This window comes from Chanodichthys erythropterus, chromosome 17, assembly GCF_024489055.1.
Source record: "Chanodichthys erythropterus isolate Z2021 chromosome 17, ASM2448905v1, whole genome shotgun sequence".
Taxonomy (NCBI): Eukaryota; Metazoa; Chordata; class Actinopteri; order Cypriniformes; family Xenocyprididae; genus Chanodichthys; species Chanodichthys erythropterus.
The window spans coordinates 27,988,283-28,009,115 of NC_090237.1; the positions used below are offsets into that span (position 1 = coordinate 27,988,283).

The following is a 20,833-nucleotide window of genomic DNA, read 5'->3' on the forward strand; positions in this document are numbered from 1 at the left end:
ATTTTTAATGCTTCCCTCTTTAATTCCTCTCATATACAGCGATGCTGAAGATTTAAAGTTCTTGTATTGACTCTACTTCAGTCTCACTGAGCTGTAGTGATCCTTCTTATCCTCTTTGATAGATGAATTGATTGAATAATCACTGATTAGTGCTTAATTAACTCTCTTTCTCTCCTGTCGGCAGTGCCCACTCCCCGTCCTACAGATGGCGTGGATGTTTACTTCGAGATGCCGGGTGACGACAGTGAACACGCCAACTTCCTGCGTGCCAAAATGGACCTGGAGGAACGGCGAATGAAACGCATCAATGAGGTGAGGGAGGCGAGATTTTCTTTAGGTAGTCCTTATGTGACCCAGAAGAGAAGGAATGGAATCATGTGACTTTATTTGTGCTGGCAGATCATGAAGGAGTGGGCAGAAGCAGACAACCAGTCAAAGAACCTGCCCAAGTCAGACCGCCAGGCGCTGAATGAGGTAAAATAAACACAATAGTTACTGTCTCAGTCATGTAGGCTGCTTTTATTGTACAGTTCAAAAGTTTGGGGTCAGTAAAGTTTTTTTTTATTTTGAAAGAAATTAATACTTTTAATCAGAAAGGATACATTGAATTGATCAAAAGTAACAGTAAAGACATAATGTTACTGATTTCAAATAAAGGCTGATCTTTTGAACTTTCTGTTTATCAAAGAATCATGAAAAACTACACAAGAAATTGCTTTCAGAAACATTCAAAACCAACCCCAAACTTACGATAGTGTGCATCTGTTAAAGGGGTCATATTCTATTCTTTTGAGACATATTTTTTTCATGCTTCTTGAACCAAAAAAAGCCATAATACAGTTTCTCATGACTATTTAATGACTAACTCTTAGATTTAAACAAGCTCTTTGTCCTACTGTTCCTTTATTGGATTGGATTGGATTGGATTGAATGACCTCAGTGCATTGGCATAGTTCACAATGTCGTTCATTAGGGTGGGTCATGTGGAGCCTTGCATATGACATGCGAACAAAAATATATGTATTGTGGCCACAAATTAAGAATTCGTTCTCCGGTTTAGTTAGTTGGGGCAACGTTGTACTAATTCGTTCCCTCATTTTGATTTAACTAAAACAAAGGTGCAAATTATTACAAAGTGGCTATGGTTTAGTAAAACCAGGGAACAAATTATTATATTGTGCGCATGATATACTTAAAATGAAGGAACAAATTAGTAAAATGTGCTGATGTGGGAACAAATTCTTAAATTGTGGCCAATATGCATATTTTTTTCCTGCGTGTCATGTTCAGGGCTCTGTAGAGTGAGGGTCACAATCCAATCAGTTCAGAAGGACAAAATCAAGTCCCAACCTACATTTTTCTTCTCTGCATTTCCAGATTTCTGAAATAAAATGGGTTGCAAATGAGCTTAGCATGCATTATCATTAACCCTTAAATGCATGACTGTTTCGCCAAACATTCTTACATATTCGGGTCTTTATCGACCCGGATCAATATCTAACACGAAAGGATCTCTACCTGTCGCGATAATATAAAACTCCTTTGATATAAGAGTAACAATTACAGAAGAATAAAATAAATCATATTTTGTTACCTTTTGGAGCTTGAAAGGGCTCCGTTTGAGCAGATGTTTTATGCCATCACCACTGTCCTCGTCAGAGCTCATTTCCCAGTAAATTCAGCAAATAATGGGCTAGTTTTATGTTTGAGGTCACGAATATGAGCCCATTCACAATCTCAAATGTATTCTCAAAATTATAATTTTCAATATCTTCAAAATCAATATTTCGATCGCTAACAGCTTCACCAGATCAATCCAGTAAGAGTTACAGTCATATTTGATTGCGTTCAGTACTTGCTCTGCAGTAAATCGCTGAGCCATTTCATGTTTTTCTTATTATTTCGTTTTCTGTCTGAATGAGTCTCACTTCAGCATTGTGTATCAGACACTGCCACCTTGTGGAATAAAGGTGAATTGCACTGATTCTGTCATCTAAGATTCAATTATTGTCGTGCAGAAAGAATTTATGTACACTCATACACACCTCAGGTCGTTTGCGACCCTATACAATTTTTACAAAAAATTAATACAAAAATAGGCATTCTTTTATAATTGTATGATTTTTTTTTTTGTTATATTCTTTATAATGAATTGATTGAGGAATACCAAGAAGGTTGATGTCTAACTTTAAAAAATGAACGAGGAGGAAGGTAGTGAATGACGTCCCGGGTCACTAAAGACCCGAGGTATGGATTTAAGGGTTAAATAATGATGTAATCTTGATCTTTATCCTCCACATCCTGAAGAAAACTCTTTTTTCAAAGGAGTGTGTTGTATTTCAGGAGCGAACACAATTTTCTTATAGAAATGTCACTTTTAACACTCCAAGTCTTTACGTACATTGTTTTTTTCTTGTTAAGCATCCTGTTCTTTCACAATATATAAAAAATGTGTTGTGAATGCTGCTTCATGTGTTTACAGTCTATTCTCTAAACGTTCTCCATTTCTCTTCCTTTCTCTTTCCCAGCATTTCCAGTCTGTTTTACAGACCCTTGAGGAGCAGGTGGCCGGCGAGAGGCAGAGGCTAGTGGAGACACACCTGGCCCGTGTTGTTGCCACCCTGAATAACAACCGCAGACTGGCTCTGGAGAGCTACCTGAGCGCTGTGCAGAGTGACCCTCCACAGGTGCGTCCCTTTAACCGAGAACTGCTATGAGAACATTAGCACAAAACAGTATTTGCAGAAGAAAAAAAAATGTAGTTCAGTAATATTAGCAAAGGGAAATGTAATATAGAACAATATTGTCACAGAAGTATTAAGAACAAGAAAATAAAGGGTAAAGCAAGACATTTGTGTGATTATTTTTCTTTCTTATGTTATATCAAATCAGAATCCCATTATTTTCTCTCTTCTTCTCCCTCACACACAAACACACAGCCGGACCGTGTGCTTCAGGCTCTGAAGCGTTATATGGCAGCAGAGCAGAAAGACCGACGACACACTCTACGTCATTACCAGCACATCGAGTCTGCTGACCCCCAAAAGGCTGAGCAGATGAAATTCCAGGTTTGAGACACTATCTCTGTCTGTTCTTGTCTTTATTTATCACTGCATCCTAACCAGACTTGTTTCCTAGACAATTATTTTTTCTGTCCTGACAAAATCAGTGAATCAGCACATATGTGATTACGTGAGGCAAGATTTTGAACCAATGAAATTTCAGTGTGGGTGGAGCTACCTAGCACATCATGACAGGAATAGACCACTATGGTGTTTGTAAATAGCAATGATGTGTTTTGTGGGCGGAGCCTACTTGGTGACAGAAAGTGACAGTTCTGCAGTAGCAGTCTATTGAAGCTTGTTTCCGCCACAGGATAAAGGATAGAATAGAGTTTATATCTCACAATTGTGAGAAAGAAGAAAAATCTGAAAAAAAAAAATACTTTTCTCCGAAATGTGACTTTATACCCTGCAATTCTGCCTCTTTTTTTTTTTTTTTTCAGAATTGTGAGATATAAAATCACAACTGTGAGAAAAGTAATTTTTCTTCAGATTTTTCTTCTTTCTCACAATTGTGAGAGAAAAATGTTTTAGGTTTAAAGGGTTAAGTCCCCTTAAAATGAAAATTCTGTTTTTAATTACTCACCTCTGTGTCGTTCCAAACCTGTCATCTTCAGAACACAAATTAAGATATTTTTGATAAAATCTGAGAGATTTCTGTCCCTCCATAGACTGCCTTTGCAACTTGATCTTTGATGCTATAAAAAGTTCATAAAGAGATCGGAAAACTAATCTTGATCGCTTTATACAGTATGATTAACAGATTTACTCAGATATAAACATTGACCAGAGAACATAAACAGATACTCAGCCGAACTTGAATGACACAGGAGAATGAACCTCATTGGTTACACCGCATGTTTGAGTTTCTGGAGGAGGTTTGCTCTCTTGCGTCATTCAAGTGCGGTTGAGCTTCTGTTTATGTTCTCTGATCAATGAACTTTTTGAAGCATCAAAGATCAAGTTGCAAAGGCAGTCTATGGAGGGACAGAAATCTCTCAGATTTCATCAATAAATATCTAAATTTGTGTTCTGAAGATGAATGAAGGTCTTGCGGGTTTGGAACGACATGAGGGTGAATAATTAATGACAGAATTTTCATTTTTGGGTGAAATAACCCTTTAAATGTTATCTATGTTAAATGTTATAGGTTTAAATATTTCATGCTGTAACTGTAGGGCTAATAAATTATGCCCTCTATGAACTAAATATATGAATATTGTAGATCTATTGTTTACATCAAATTCATGCCTTAATAGTAGGGTAATCATCGCAGGTTTCATCAGTCTATGTTTAGCTTCAAATGGTATCTTCGAAGATGGTTATTCTATAAAAATGAAGACCATAATTTTTTAAATTCTGATTCTGACATCCAAAGGCACAACAAAACATGGTTACACTTTATTTTAAGGTGACATAGTTACATTGTACTTACTCAAATAAGTACTGAGTAATATTAATTAACTACATGTACTTATTATATAGTTACAATTAGGGTTAGGGTTTGGTTTAGGGTTTGTTACCTGTAATTATGCAAAATTTACTGTTATTACATAGTAAGTACATGTAGTAATGTGTAATAAGTCACCTTAAAGGTGCCGTAGAACGTTCTTTCACAAGATGTAATATAAGTCTAAGGTGTCCCCTGAATGTGTCTGTGAAGTTTCAGCTCAAAATACCCCCCAGATTTTTTTAAATAAATTTTTTTAACTGCCTATTTTGGGGCACCATTAAATATGAGCCGATTCAGGCTGTGGCCCCTTTAATTTTCTCACTTCATGATGTCTCCGTGAATACAGTAAGAAACAATGGTAACTTTAACCACATTTAACAGTACATTAGCAACATGCTAATGAAACATTTAGAAAGACAATTTACAAATATCACTAAAAATATCATGATATCATGGATCATGTCAGTTATTATCACTCCATCTGCCATTTTTCACTATTGTTCTTGCTTGCTTACCTAGTCTGATGATTCAGCTGTGCACAGATCCAGACGTTAATACTGGCTGCCCTTGTCTAATGCCTCGATCATGGTCTGGCATATGCAAATATTGAGGTCATACATATTAATGATCCTGACTGTTACGTAACAGTCGGTGTTATGTTGAAATCCGCCTGTTTTCCGGAGGTCTTTTAAACAAATGAGATTTACATAAGGAGGAGGACACAATGGAGTTTGAAACTCAATGTCTTTTCCATGTACTGAACTCTTGTTATTCAACTATGCCAAGGTAATTTCAATTTTTGATTCTAGGACACCTTTAAAATAAAGTGCTACCCAATTTTATTTTTTTCTTTATTCCATTGATCTTGCCCATTTTCCATCTCTTGCTACACTGTTTTTCAGCCACCAGAGTGTGCACCCAACTGCAGTGATGTAACTGTGCTCCCAAATGGTCTATATGTCTTGTTGCTCATTGTAGACGTCTGATTTATTGCTTGATCTTGTCAGATGACACCAAAATGAATGAAAAAGCAATTTCATTTCTGTGTTTGAAGGTGTACACACACCTGCATGTGATCGAAGAGAGGATGAACCAAAGCCTGGCTCTGCTCTATAAGGTCCCCGGCCTAGCTGAGAAACTTCACGACGAAATCCGTAAGAAGTGTTTTTGTGAATCCTTTGTTGCCTCAAAGTCTAATAGTTCTCAAAATGATTCACTCAATCTGTCTGTCTGTGCAGAGGAGTTAGTGAGAACAGAGAGGGGGGACATCAGCGAACTCATGACCACTTCCTTTTCTGAGACGCGCACCACAGAGGAACGGCTTCCTGCCGAGAGCGAAGAAGAGCGAGATGATGAGGAGGAAGAGGACAGAGCTTTCCAGAACCGCCCCTACCCACCACGCATTGGTACAACATGCACACATACTGTACACAAAACATGCATTATGAAGACGGGAATGGAGCTTAACACAAAAAGTGTTGAAAATGCTAACAATCTGAAAATACTAACTAACATTTCTCTTTATTTTTGGGCAATGTAGACCCCCAGCCTAACGATAAGAAAGGTAAATACTAAAGCTCTGATCGCACTACCTGTAATATATTATAATCATTTGGTTTTAGTTATACATTTATAGTGTATATGAAGTAAGGTCTCTCTCCTGTCTGTCCACAGTGTCATCAGTAGATGAGTATGACTACACCACCTCTGAGAGAGGACCAACTTATGAATATGAGGAGAAGGTTAGAACAAAATCTGTTGTAAGAGACACAAAATATCACATTTATATGTATTACAGTGTTGATAAATGCACATTTTGTCAAATTTAAGTATTATATTAAAAGAGAAAATTTGCACACTATGCTAAGTATGCTGTATGCACTATGTACTGGTGTAAATGTTAGAGTAGTATGTTAGTATGCTATTCTGAACAAGACAGTATGGGATTTCTGCAGTTTTCCAACTTGACCACTGGATGTCACCATCTGAAGTGTGATTGAGTTTGAATGATCAAAAACTTCACAGATGGCATTTCTCTAATAAAAATGCTCTCTGACATAGATTTTTAAATTCCTCCTTAATAATGCCAAGCTTAAGTAGAAGTGAAGTAAAAAATGTTTTTATATCCCACATGATTAACTCAGTGTTGCTGTGTTCCTCAGATCAACACCTCTGTAGAGCTGAAGCAGGTGGTCTACAAGTCTCCAGGAATCCAGAGAGATGAGCTGGTGAGCATCTAAAGACTTTTATTTTTTAATTCATTTGTTTTGTGAAGTTTAGTTTTCTTCTTTTAGCTCCTGGAAAATTATTATACAAACCTTTTCTCATTCTACTTTTATGTTCAGTAAGCGTAAATGCAAAGGCGATACTTAGACACTTAAAGAATAGAGTAACATTAACACCTTTTTTTATACTGGTTGAAACATTATGAAATGTAAGACACAAATAATTCAAATAATGCTTTTTGATTTTGTCATTCACTGTATTGCATTAACAGAAAGACAGTTAAAGCATTAGTTCACTTTCAAATTAAAATTTCCTGATAATTTACTCACCCCCATGTCATCCAAGATGTTCATATCCTTCTTTCTTCAATCGAAAAGAAATTAAGGTTTTTGATTAAAACATTCCAGGATTTTTCTCCATATAGTGCATTTCAATGGAGCCCAAACTGTTGAAGGTCAAAATTACAGTTTACAGCGATCCCAGATGAGAAATAAGGGTCTTATCTAAAGAAACCATCACTCATTTTCTACAAAATGTTTTAACCATAAATCTTGAACTAGCTCTCTTCTTCTTCTCTTTTAGAATTCCGGCAGTGTAGACGCTGCTAAGTGTATTACTGCCCTCCACAGGTCAAACTAAATTGTCATATACAATATGTTAGTGCAAGTATATAACAATTAGTTCAAACTTTGACCTGTGGAGGGCAGTAATACACTTAGACGTGTCTACACTGCTGGAATTCTAATAGAGAAGAAGAAGAGAGCTAGTTCAAGATGAGCATTTATGGTTAAAATTTATATATATATATATATATATATATATATATATATATATATATATATATATATATATATATATATATATCATGCAGAATGTTTTGAAGCTGCAATGAAACTGTAATTTTGATCTTCAACTGTTTGGTGTCCATTGAAGTCCACTATATGGAGAAAAATCCTGGAATGTTTTCATCAAAAACATTAATTTATTTTCAACTGAAGAAAGAAAGACATGAACATCTTGGATGACATGGGGGTCAGTAAATTATCAGGAAATTTAAATTTGAAAGTGAACTAATCCTTTAATATAAAGATTTTTAAATTTTTTTAATTTAAGATTTTTAATACAAAGCATTTTTCCAAAATTAAGTTCAACGCGCTGCAACTGAAGAAAACACATGCAAATAGAATAAACACCAGCAAATTAAGAAAATATCTTCATCAATTTGACAACACTTAATTTCACAACACACCCAAATACAGAAACTGTCACTAGACCGTCTCATTCTAGCTAGCTTGCTATTGCTAGCCTCTACAAAATTGCCTAGCCTACCTTTATCTAAATGTTACTACAGTATATGTTTAGTTGAGTTGCAATATTTCTGCCAGGCATAAAAGAACAATAGAGCAGTTGATGATTAAGTAGGGTGTATTTCCATTTTATACAAATAAAGTTTTGCCCCCTCAGGTGCTAATATGTTCAGTGTATACAGTACTGCTGAATGTGAAACTCTTTTCATCATGTTTTTTCTACCACAGCAGCCGGACGTTTTGGAGACATTTAACCGCGGGGCAATGGTCGGGCTGTTGGTGGTTGCCGTGGCCATTGCCATGGTGATGGTCATCAGCTTGTTGCTAGTCCGCCGTAAGCCATATGGAACCATCAGCCATGGCATAGTAGAGGTGAGACTTCAGCTGACAGGATGTGGAAATGTTTTTTTTATTTTTTTTAAGCAGTACGTTCAAGAAATGGGGTCAAACCTTGACGTCACTATGGCTTCAGCCTAGTTTGTGGTTTTTAATGTGACAGCCCATGTAAATATATCATGACCCATTTAAAGGGATAGTTTACCCAAAAATGAAAATTATCCTATGATTTACTCATCCTCAAGCAATCCTAGGTGTATATGACTTTCAGACAAACACAATTGGAGGTATATTAAAAAATATTCTTGCTCTTCCAAGCTTTATTATGGTAGTGAATGATGCTCATGGTTCCAGAGAGTTAATAAAGGCCTTCTGAAGTGAATCTATGGGTTTTTGTAAGAAAAATATCCATATTTAAAACTTAATAAACGGCCGTACGCATCGATATAGGATGAAAGAGTAACCCCTGACCCAGCACATGATGTATTGATGAAAACGCAGAGGATTTAGTTTATAAAGTTTTAAATATGTATATTTTTCTAACAAAAACCCATTGCTTTGCTTCCAAAGTCCTTTATTAACCCCCTGGAGTTGTATGGATTACTTTTATGATGGATGGATGAACTTTTTTGGGCTTCAAAATCGTGAGCACCATTTACTACAATTATAACGCTTAGAAGAGCCAGGATATTTTTACATATAACTCAGATTGTGTTCGTCTGAAAGAAGATAGTCATGTACACCTAGGATGGATTGAGGGTGATTAAATCATGGGATAATTCATTTTTGGGTGAACTATCCCTTTAAGTAATACTTAGATTTGGCTATGGATTTCCACAGAACATGAGGAAGTAACAACCAAACCTCTGAAGCAGCTTCCTGCTGCTATCTGTTTTGCATATCTAATCATTTTGCATTCTGATGTTTTGATTTGATTGGAAAAAAGGATAACAGTAAAAGTTAAAACATGAAGCACAATTTAATATTTAATCTGTACTAAAAAGTTAAATATTCTGCCAAATGTATTACATATATTATTATATAATAATATTACATATTCTTATAATTAATGTAGGTTTTATGTGAAACTTATAAAAGATAAATACAGGCCTATATGAAGTATACAGTATATGATGTCAGAGACTTTTTTTTCACAGTCATTTTTTTACACTAATATTTGAGTCGACAAAAAAAATGATTTGAGTTAAAGTTATTTTGAGAAGAAACAGTGGGCTATTTCTGCTTCAGAACAGTAAAAAAAGATAATTTTGAAAATAAAGTTAAAAATTAAAAAATAAGAGAAGTTGCATTTAAGTTATAATTACAAAATTGCAATTATGAGAAATAGTATTATTTGTGAGATTTAAAGTCGTAATCATTAGATACTGTATAAAGAGATAAGTGACTTTTCAATTAATTTTTTTATCAAAAATCAGTTGACGGCAATCAAGTATCAGTTTAGATGGTGGGTCATTATACACACTTGGAAGATAATTATATGATATTATAATGATAGTATTATACATATATATTTGACACAATCAAGCATGTATGCAATGGAAAATGATGCTGTTTGTGTATTAGTAGAAATACATACATATACAGATTGCAACATACTGTATATGTTTCTATAGGCTACACATATATAGTAATTCTTTAATATATGGTAATGTTACATTTTGAAATGTTTTTTCCATATAGTAAGCCTGCTGGCCAACTTTAATAAAATCTTTCCGTTCCTTATTTTTTTTTCATTTAAATTCACTTATGCTCCTTTTTAAGCGATTCTTTCCCTATCTGTCTCCGTCTCTTTCCCAGCAGGTCGACCCCATGCTGACCCCCGAGGAAAGACAGCTCAATAAGATGCAGAATCACGGCTATGAAAACCCCACTTACAAATTCTTCGAGCAAATGAACTGAGGAGGGCTCTGCAGTCTCAAGGCCATGCCCTCCCCTCTCGCCTCCCGTTTTTTCGATTGGGGTTTTCACGGCAACCCCCTCTCCCTTGTACTGTATGTATGTCTATATGACCGATGTTCAAAATGTACAACAAACCCGGCACGTAAATAGGGAGTTTGTAGTAAAACGTTTGCATACTACTCTCTCATCAGGGAGAGAGAACACTAATAAGAGAATCCGCAGTCCACCGAGAGCTCCTTTATCCCCCGGTTTTTGCTTTCATTCATGAGGGTGTGGCCGTGCCGAGCATGATCGGCGGTTTTAAAATCTTGGAATAGTGTCACACATTCTTTCCGAATGAATTACGTGTTTCAAAGAAGCTAAACATGTTCAACATGAATGGTTTGTTTTGTCGTTTCTATTTTCAAAGCAGAGTTTATTTCATGGTGAAACTGTGATATGAATGAAATAATATATTTTTGAGTTCACTACAGAAACCCGGGAGGGAATTCGAGACATTTTGGCCCTCTTAAAGTCATTTTAGGATATAAACTGCTAGACTCATTTTGTTTTAATAAGACTTCAGATATAAAAGGAACAAGGTTTGTATTCACATATAACTAAACCATCAAACATTCTGGTAGATTATTAGTCTCAATCACACCGTAAGAAACTGAATCAGTGTTTTAAATGTACCACGAACGTTCATTGAATAATACTACCCGAAAGCTTAGAATATTTTTCTGGTCTTCTTTAAAAGTCAATTCTAAGTAATCTGAAGTCCATACGCGTAAAGAAAAGCATGCAAAATTTGGTGTATGATGCTATAACGTACTTGTGTTGGTCCTGTTTCTTGCTTTTTGATAAAAATGAAAATATCACAGTGCAACAATGACGTGTACATAACTAAAGACGTAACTCGAATAGACGTTTCTATCATTAATTTGTATCGACGCGACGTGTGGACATAAAGATGATCTTGTGCTGCTCACACAGAGAACGAAACATTTCCTAACATGGCTGAATGAAAACGGACTGTTGAATAAACCAGCACAAGAAAATGACACAGTAACTCCTGACTGAATGTATCTTCGGTAGACATAGGCTCCATACACCGTTCCCTCCTGACACGCCACAGCGGTTAGAGCGTAGGTTAGTTAGCTTAGCTAATCGCTCCGTTTTCATACAGTAGTTGATTTAACTGTTGAGGGTTTTGTGTTGTGTGACTGAAACTAGTACATCGTCACCTGCGAAAGGTGGTAAACAACTTTGACTGACACCAAAACTGGTTTAAGTTTCTACATGTGTCACTAAGGCCTGAAAATCAAGTTAGTTTTTTTTTTTTTTTAATATTAGAGGGTTATAGAGTTATCTGTCTATTGCATTTCTGTTCTAGTACATGATAGAAATTTTAAATCAAATTTTTGGGTGTCCGTGCCTGTGACACAAATAATGTTAACACAACAATTTACTGTTAGCCTGTTGTAGAAAGGACATGTCTTGCTCTAAATCTTTTTATTAGTAGAACAAACACATTTTTGAGAAGAATACGGAATCATCATGTGTTTATTATGTGACATATCAACAGAAGTGAAACCAAAATGTGGGCCCAGTATGTTTGTTTTTCATTTCTTCAGTCCAAAACTACACGTTTATATAAACCAAACCAAACTCCGTCCTGTGAAATTGTAGCTCATATTTATTTTAGAGTTATTTTCTGAGTCAAGATGCACCAAACATAATGACATGATCGTTTGTATTTGATTGCATTGCCTTTTTTGTCTTCCTTTGTCCTGGAACAGTCACATTTGAACACACCTGAAGCGAAACCAAACCACAAAAATGCTCATTTACCCTCAACTTCCTCACAGCTCTGGAATATTTGATTGAACAGAAGCTGTACTACTTCTTTTTAAGGCATTATCAGAAGCATAATGGTTCATAAATCTCTCCAGATTAGAATTAACTTAATTCAACACATGGCACCAGATGCTCACGGCACTTAAAACGGATCGTGGATAGCCTGCTGTCTTGATCGCTCTGAGGTGTATTTATGAATTGTGATCAGCTAACATTGTGGTTTGATGCCCTAATTTAGGACTCTTATATAAGATTTTGTACCAGCATCAGGCAGATTTAGGACAATGATTTTACATTTATATGTGTCTTCTCTTGTTGAGATGACTCCTCCCTCTCTTATCCTGAACCAATAGAAATGTAAACAAAGTTACGGATGTTTTAACTGCTGCATTATTGCCTTTTTCAATGCTGTGTTTTGGATGTAATTATATGTATTTTTATTTAAGTCAATATTAATTGGAGTTTGGGTCATTTGCTATATAGATTTGGACTGTAAACACTGAACGGGTCTGATCAACATCATGCTTGAAAACTAATTAACTGAGAGCACAACTGTATCCAGATTCATTTGTGTCCATTCATCAGTACTTCAAAATCTTTCCTTGTCTTGCTGAATTCATTACTGAAGAATCAATACAGTGAAGGTTAAGATGGAAACGCATATAGTCTAGATCTAATGTGTTGAACATCCTATACACCCCAGTTTTATCTTTCAAATTACTAGCATGTATTGAAGATGCAGCTTAATAATGTAAAATAATTGGTTACTATAAGATGGAATTTGGCGAATTGGTGCTTTAAGGAACTTCACAGAATTCGTCATTTAAGCTACTGAAACCAATGCAATGAAATAAGCTGATCTGGAATCATTCTGAATTTCACCAAAGACATGTTCTGGATATGATTGGAAGGCCAAATAATGTGTTGTATTTTTAATTGACATGTATTGTAAGAGCAAGCAACCTGTGAACTGATCTGGCTTGTTGTACTTGCATTAAAATGACAATAAAATTATAAATGACCCACATAATTTGACTGTGGATTTTGACTTTTGGAATAGTAGGAGTTATTGTGAACAGCATCGTCCTGTCAGCACGCTTATTAACAAATGAAATGAAACTTCAATAATGTCAGTCATTTTGTTGTAATCTAGCTTATGTTTTGTCTGGCTATCACCAGACCAAGCTCAATTTACAATTGAATATTGGTCTGGAGAGTCTGTATGTATTTTCTGCTGCACAAGAGGCGTGATCAACGAGCATTATTCACACAATTGGATAGTCCTTCAACCAATCAGATCAACAATCCGGGTGACATACTTTGCAAAGCGACGCGAAAACTCCAGACAGGTTTAAGCTGCGTTCCATTCAACAGGGGCTGCGTTCCACTCCAGTTTTAGACACGCACTCGCAAACTTCCATACACACTTCCCCTCGGGGGAATCCCTGCCGCCATTTTGAAGTGTGTTCCACTTCGTGAAGTGGACGAGGGAAGTTTACATGGACAGACCCTTCACATGTACACTTCAGTCTACTTCACATGTACACTTCAGGCAGCTCCATAACCCACAATGCAACACGATTATGACGTTACCGCATATCGCGTTTAATTTACCCTACCACAAACAATTCTACGATATATTAATTATTTTTTAAACATTTAAAACACACATATATACATATAGAATGCTGTATTAAACAAATTTGTAAGGGGAAAAATAAATAATAAATCAGCTCCATTGCGGATTCCAAGTGATTAGGGCTTAGGACGTTCCAGTTCAGCCCATACAAAGGTTCCGCCAGAAGTGGGCACTCGTGCAACGTAAGCAATGACGTACATCCAAGTCAACGAGACCGAGGGAAGTTATAGTGAGGGAAGGGCATTTAAAAACCGAACTGGAACGCAGCCAGGGGGTGCTTCTCAATTCTTATTTGTGCATCCTCGTTTCCTTTCCTTGCTTCCTTTCCTCGCTTCTTAGCTCCACCCCTCAAGGATGCCAGGGAAGGACGCAAGGAAAAGATGAGAGGACGGAGGAATTGAATACGGGCTGCGTTCCAGTTCGGTTTTTAAATGCCCTTCCCTCGCTAACTTCACTCAGTCTCGTTGACTCGGATGTATGTCATTGCTTACGTTGCACGAGTGCCCACTTCTGGCGGAACCTTTGTATGGGCCGAACTGGAACGTCCTAAGCCCTTGATCACTTGGAATCCACAATGGAGCTGATTTATTATTTATTTTTTCCCCTTACAAAATTGTTTAATACAGCATTCTATATGTATATATGTGTGTTTTAAATGTTTAAAAAATAATTAATATATCATAGAGTTGTTTGTGGTGGGGTATATTAAACACGATATGCGGTGACGTCACAATCTTGTTGCATTGTGGGTTATGGAGCTGCCTGAAGTGTACATATGAAGTAGACTCGCTCCCTCTGTCAAAATTGAGGGAGCGAGGGTCTGTCCATATAAACTTCCCTCGTCCACTTCACGAAGAGAAACGCACTTCAAAATGGCGGCAGGGATTCCCCCGAGGGGAAGTGTTTAGGGAAGTTCGCGAGTGCGTGTCTAAAACCGAACTGGAACGCAGCCCAAGTGAAATGATAAATCCTCGCTCCCTTTAGCGTCACTTCAAAGCGTTGTCAGCTGTGCTCAAGGGATCTACCCACATGTTGTTAAAGTTTGGTTATTTAAAAAAAATATAATAAATATTAATAAAGCAAGATGCCTAGTTGAAATATATGAGATATAAAGTTTATTTAATCTGTAAAAGTAAAGCATACATTTAAATTATTGTGACAGATAAGAAGGGGGAGGAGAATTTATGCGTGCGTCACGTTTCTCAATGAGAAAAACTTCCACAAAGGATGCACCTGTGGATGCTTCTTAATATCCCTCCTCGTCTCCTCGCTCCTCCGTCCTCCATCCTATGACCCAGAAAACGATCGAGCTCAGCCATCTTGAAGGACATCTCAATTCTCTAATCGCACCGTGAGGAGGCGAGGATCGAGGAGTGAGGAGGCTTCCTGAGGAGTTATGAGCGAGGATACACAGGTGCATCCTTTGCACCCTGGGTGCTTCTCAATATCTCTCCTCGTTTCCTCGCTCCTCCGTCCTCCGTCCTATGACCCGGAAACCGATGGAGCTCAGCCGTCTTGAAGGACATCTCAATTCTCTAATTGCACCGTGAGGAGGTGAGGAACGAGGAGTGAGGAAGCTTCCCGAGGAGTCACGAGCGAGGATACACAGGTGCATCCTTTGCGGAAGACTTTCTCCTCGAGAAACCTGATGCACGCATAAATTCTCCTCCCCTTTCATATCTGTCACAATAATTTAAATATATGCTTTAATGTATGCAGTTTAAATAAACTTTACATCTCACATATTTCAACGAGGAAAGGAAACGAGGATGCACAAATAAGAATTGAGAAGCACCCCCTGTGTATCCTTGCTCATAACTCATAACTCCTCAGGAAGCCTCCTCACTCCTCGTTCCTCGCCTCCTCGCGGTGCAATTAGAGAATTGAGATGTCCTTCAAGATGGCTGAGCTCGATTGTTTTCCGGGTCATAGGATGGAGGACGGAGGAGCGAGGAGACGAGGAGGGATATTGAGAAGCACCCAGGGTCCCTATGCACTGTTCACTGCTCCCTCTACTCCCTGAGCACGGTATATCCATTGAAGTGGACTTCACTGACAATAATCACTCATTTGGAACACACTACAAATGTCATCAAAGAAAGTCAACGACAGTGTCGCGCAGATGATGATATAACAAATAAATAGATCTTATAATTTACTTTCAAATTTAAAATGGACTCTTAATAGATTTGAAGCTGTCGCCTCTCATGCCATATGAAAATAAATTCTCATTTTGGTTAACTGTATTCTTAATCCACTGTCTGGGTCTCATCTCGGGCGTTTTCTTTTCCACACGCAGCCACATAGTAAACACTTCTGAGGTAAATAAAGTAAAATAAAAAATGACAGAGCCTCAGCTGCTTTTCCAACACTTTGCTTTGTCATGCCTGTTCATACAATACAATATGCAAATACACTCATCGCCATAACCATTCATACTTTCGTTCATATACTTTCACTTTGCTGAGAGCTGTTTTTTTCCATAAGTGGGTCGCACTAAAATCTCTTGATAAAACCGGGAAAGTACAGGCTTTGCTTAAAGGATTCTCATTTCCACATTGAGACTTCATTGATAAAGATTACCTAAACATCAAGTAGTTTAGTAGTTCTCTGACCATGTGCATGTGTATATATAAAATAGTTCCCTTTCGATACTTCACTCGTACTGCGTATGGGGAAAAGTCTCCCTTTTTCCCCATCACTGAAGCCTTTTTCAATAACGCAGTGTAACTGCACCGTCATTGGTTCACTCATAGACAAGTTGTTGAACCAATGGCGGCGCGGCATAGCTGCGCGACCTATGGCGAGAAAGCGCGCAAATTTTCTCGCCGAAATGGGTGGGGTTAAGTGCTATATAAGCAGGCGTTTCGCCATAGGATTTCAGTATTTTCTCCTTCAGCGACGACTTCTACTTCTCCTCGCTGATCTCCGCCTGAAGCCGAAGAAGCTCGCCGCCTTCCAGAAGCTCTCGCCGCCGTCTGAAGAGGCTCCCGCAGCGGACTCAGCTGGACTCGCCGGTCGGAGACAGCGCCGGCGCCCTCGCTGACTGTAGCCCGCAGCGCTGTCCTCGAGTCGCCGCCTCCCGCTCCCGGCCGCTTCCTAGCGTGTCTCCTGCCGCCATCCGGCGCGCCTTCCTGAGGGCTTCTCCGCGGCTTATTGCCGCTCTAAAGGAGCGTAAACAGCGGTTTTCACCGCCCAGCCCCCACCTGCCTCGCCTTCTCCACCTACGGAACATTCTCCCGTCTTGTTCTCCCGACCCGAGCAGCGTCCCTCTGCCGATGCAAGCGACCTCGTCTCGTTTGGAGGATCGGACGACGAGCAGGATGACTCCATGTCCCTCGCTGCCTCCGAAACAGAAGGTTAGGCTAGTGAGCCGGAAGACCCCGCTCCCCCACCTCCTTTGGAGCCCATTGAGCACGGCCAAGGCATGGATGGCGAATTATTCTGTATCCTGTCCAGAGCCGTGGAAGAGCTGGACCTCGAGTGGGCCCCTCCAGAAGACCCTTCTCGCAGCCGCCTGGACGAATGGTTCCTCCCAGGCCGCCGCCAAGCGCCTCGCCAGCGCTCAGCTCCCTTCTTCCCCGAGGTCCACAAGGAGCTCACTAAATCGCGGCACGCTCCGTACTCCACCCGCCTCCACACGACGCATCGCTCTGCCCTCACCGCCGTCGACGACGCCGAGGAAAAGGGATACGAGCATCTGCCATCCCTAGATGAAGCGGTGGCTGCTCACCTCTGCCCTCCCGCGGCTGTGGGATGGAAGACTAAGAGGGCCTTTCCTTCCAAGCCCTGCCGGACCACATCCACTCTGGCGGGACGGGCCTACACCTCGGCGGGCCAGGCTGCCTCTGCGCTCCATACTATGGCCATAATCCAGGTCTTCCAGGCCAAACTCCTCCGCTTGCTGGATGAGTCTGGAATAGATGCACCGGCCTTCAAGGACCTCCGCAGCGCCACCGATCTAGCCCTGCGAGCCACGAATGCTACGGCCCAGGCCATTGGCCGCTCAATGGCCAGCCTGGTAGTGTTGGAGCGCCACCTGTGGCTCAACTTGACGGAGATCAAGGACCTGGACAAGACGGCCTTCCTGGACGCTCCGGTCTCACCCTCCGGTCTCTTTGGGCCAGCAGTGGATGGCTGAAGACAACTCTCACTGCCCTACATTTTTCTCAAAGAAGGTCGATGCTCTGGCCCACACATGGCCCAGCACGCTCCTTTATGCTTTTGCTCCGATCGCACTGATCCCTCAGGTCATCAGGCACATCAGAGAAGACCAACACAGAGTCCTTCTGGTGGCCCCGCTCTGGAGGAGCCAAGTCTGATCCTCGGAGCTATTCAAGCTCTCCACGAGAGCCCCCTGGCCGATTCCCCTGAGACGGGATCTCCTCTCTCCGGTAAACAGAACGATCTGGCACCCACAGCCAGAGCTCTGGGCTCTACACCTCTGGTCCCTCGATGGGAGCCGACTAACCTCCCCGGGGACGTTCTAAATACCATTTCTCAGGCGAGAGCCCCGTCCACGAGACGCCTCTACGCTCAAAAATGGTCGGTCTTTGTTGAATGGTGTTCCTCATAGACCCTGTGGAGAGTGACGTATCCTTCATACTGTCTTTCCTCCAAGAGCGTTTGGATATGGGGCGCGCCCCTTCAACGCTTAAAGTTTATGTGGCAGCCATCGCAGCGTTCCATGCTCCTATTGCCGGCCAATCAGTGGGGCGAAACGGCCTTGTAATCCGTTTTCTAAGGGGTTCTAGGCGATTAAATCCACCTCGTCCCCTTACTGTGCCCACTTGGGACCTTTCTCTGGTCCTTAGGGCCCTAAAGGGCAAACCCTTTGAGCCGCTGCATTCAGCTGACCTCAGGTCCCTAACGCTAAAAACCGCTCTGCTACTTGCACTAGCATCGGTCAAGCGTGTTGGCGACTTGCAGGCCCTCTCTGTGAGCCCTGCATGCCTCGAATTCGGACCTAATGATTCTAAGGTCATTCTGAAACCCAGGCATGGCTATGTTCCCAAAGTGCTCTCAACTCCGTTTAGAGCTCAGGTCATCTCACTTTCCGCTCTTCCTTCCTCTGTGGATGAACAAGAGCTGGAATTACTCTGCCCTGTCAGGACATTGAGGACCTATGTGGAGCGATCTCAGCCTTTCAGGCAGTCGGATCAGCTCCTTGTTTGTTTTGGTGGCCGCACCAAGGGGTCTCCGGTCTCAAAACAACGCCTCTCACGTTGGATAGTCGACGCCATTAATCTGTGTTACTTCTCCCTGGGTGCTGAATGCCCCATAGGAGTCAGAGCTCATTCCACTAGGGGAATGGCTTCCTCATTGGCTTGGTCCAACGGAGTTTCCATAAAAAACATCTGTGAGGCGGCCGTGGCACGGCGCGGTTGAATTCGTTCCCCATACGCAGTACGAGTGAAGTATCGAAAGGGAACATACTCGGTTACTAACGTAACCTCGGTTCCCTGAGATACGGAACGAGTACTGCGTTACTTACCGTGCCACGAGGCTGCGGCTCAGAGTCGTCGCTTCAGTCGATTGGCACTGAAATCCTATGGTGAAACGCCTGCTTATATAGCACTTAACCCCGCCCATTTCGGCGGGAAAGTTCGCGCGCTTTCTCGCCATAGGTCGCGCAGCTATGCCGTGCTGCCATTGGTTCAACAACTTGTCTATCTAGGATAGCAGCAAGGAATCCTTTTTCCATCAGCGAATGGCCCAAAGAAAGGATCTTGGCCACTTTGTACTCTCTTAACGTACAAGTGCCTCCGAATCTGAATCACGATCAGCTCCTATCATTCTTAAAAGAAGTCAATCAAGATCCGCAGCCTGCATCTACCAACGTATCTTCTCTTCCCCGATCTACCGGTCGCAAAGCCATGGAGAAAAGAAAAAATATATCCACTGATCAAGCATCTTCAACTTCAAAGAAGGTTAAAACATCTAATCCCCCTCAAGCTTCAGCACAACAGGGAGACAACAGGGTTCTCACAGCACTGCTATCAATCCAAGGATCCCTCTCCGACATGGACAACAGGATCCAGGTGCTGGAATCGCGCTCGGTTTCTGCACCTCGGGCGATGTTTGACGGGCAGACTTCAAGCTCGACATCAAACTGCGCACTTTTTCCCGACTTGGCTCTTCCCAGAAGATCTCTCGGATCAGCTTTACCTGCCGCTTCCACCGGGGTGCCCTTTTTCCCCCCAGCAGCTGCTATTTCTCCCCAACTGCGCGCTCAAATCCTGTCAGGTAATGACATTAACTTGGTTAAAATATTGCTATGCGCAGAAACTAATGAAAGAAGGATTGTGGATTGTGGGGATATATCGGTCATTCTTAAAGATAACGATCCAAGACTCACCAAAAGTTTAACTATGGCAGAATTTAACGTTGCCTTCGGCGTGTTCAGAGACATTATCTGTGAAGTGTATCCAGACAGGAGAAAGGAATTAGACACCTATCTATCCATCATCTCGGATCTCGCCATGTCTTACGGAGGCACTCTATTCTAGGAATACCACAAATCATTTTCATCTAAAGCAGCAATGTACATTCAACGTTTTAATCAGCGTCTGGACTGGTCTGTGGTTGATCTTGCTCTCATTAGCAGACACTTTACAGGCCACCGAGCACTGTCGTGATCACTCTGCGGCTCGTTTTCCCACACCGCATCTCTCCGGAGCTCCGGAGGCATAAAAGGAGGAGCGACATCAGTGAAGGACGAGAGAGGACCAGGCCTGGACTTTATTTTATGTTTTATTATGTTTGTGTGGCCGGCAGATGTCCGCGAGGGCCTGCCGGCATTACTTTCGTTTTGTTCTTTGTTTATTTTATATTAAAGTTTGGTTCAACGTTCGCCGGTTCCCGCCTCCTTCTTCCCACAACTATTAACCTCGTTACACATCCAAATCGCTGTTTCGTGTCTTACCTCATTCTAGGGCTCATGCATGGGTTCCTAGCTGGTCTTTCCTATCTGCCCACTTTCTCTTTCACCTGTCAAAACCTCCAGTCGGCTATCAAAGATCCACAGGCCGTCTGATGGGGATCTGATCTG

The 20,833-nt window shown here is 40.6% G+C and overlaps 1 protein-coding gene across 4 annotated transcripts in view; it reads left to right on the forward strand.

Annotated features, from left to right (window-relative positions):
- The window catches only part of aplp1 (amyloid beta (A4) precursor-like protein 1), a 76,954-nt gene extending 63,790 nt beyond the window's left edge, over positions 1-13,164 (forward strand). Inside the window, exons 7-17 of one of the 4 annotated variants that reach the window (XM_067365119.1) lie at positions 185-312; positions 400-474; positions 2,529-2,687; positions 2,940-3,068; positions 5,570-5,669; positions 5,754-5,921; positions 6,056-6,079; positions 6,190-6,275; positions 6,678-6,743; positions 8,277-8,420; positions 10,203-13,164. In XM_067365119.1, coding sequence (XP_067221220.1) covers positions 185-312; positions 400-474; positions 2,529-2,687; positions 2,940-3,068; positions 5,570-5,669; positions 5,754-5,921; positions 6,056-6,079; positions 6,190-6,275; positions 6,678-6,743; positions 8,277-8,420; positions 10,203-10,304 — 1,181 coding nt within the window. In that variant the 3' untranslated portion in view covers positions 10,305-13,164. The remainder of the gene's footprint in view (positions 1-184; positions 313-399; positions 475-2,528; positions 2,688-2,939; positions 3,069-5,569; positions 5,670-5,753; positions 5,922-6,055; positions 6,080-6,189; positions 6,276-6,677; positions 6,744-8,276; positions 8,421-10,202) is intronic. The other 3 variants (XM_067365120.1, XM_067365121.1, XM_067365122.1) reach the window with 3 other exon arrangements.
- Positions 13,165-20,833: the final 7,669 nt, after the last annotated feature.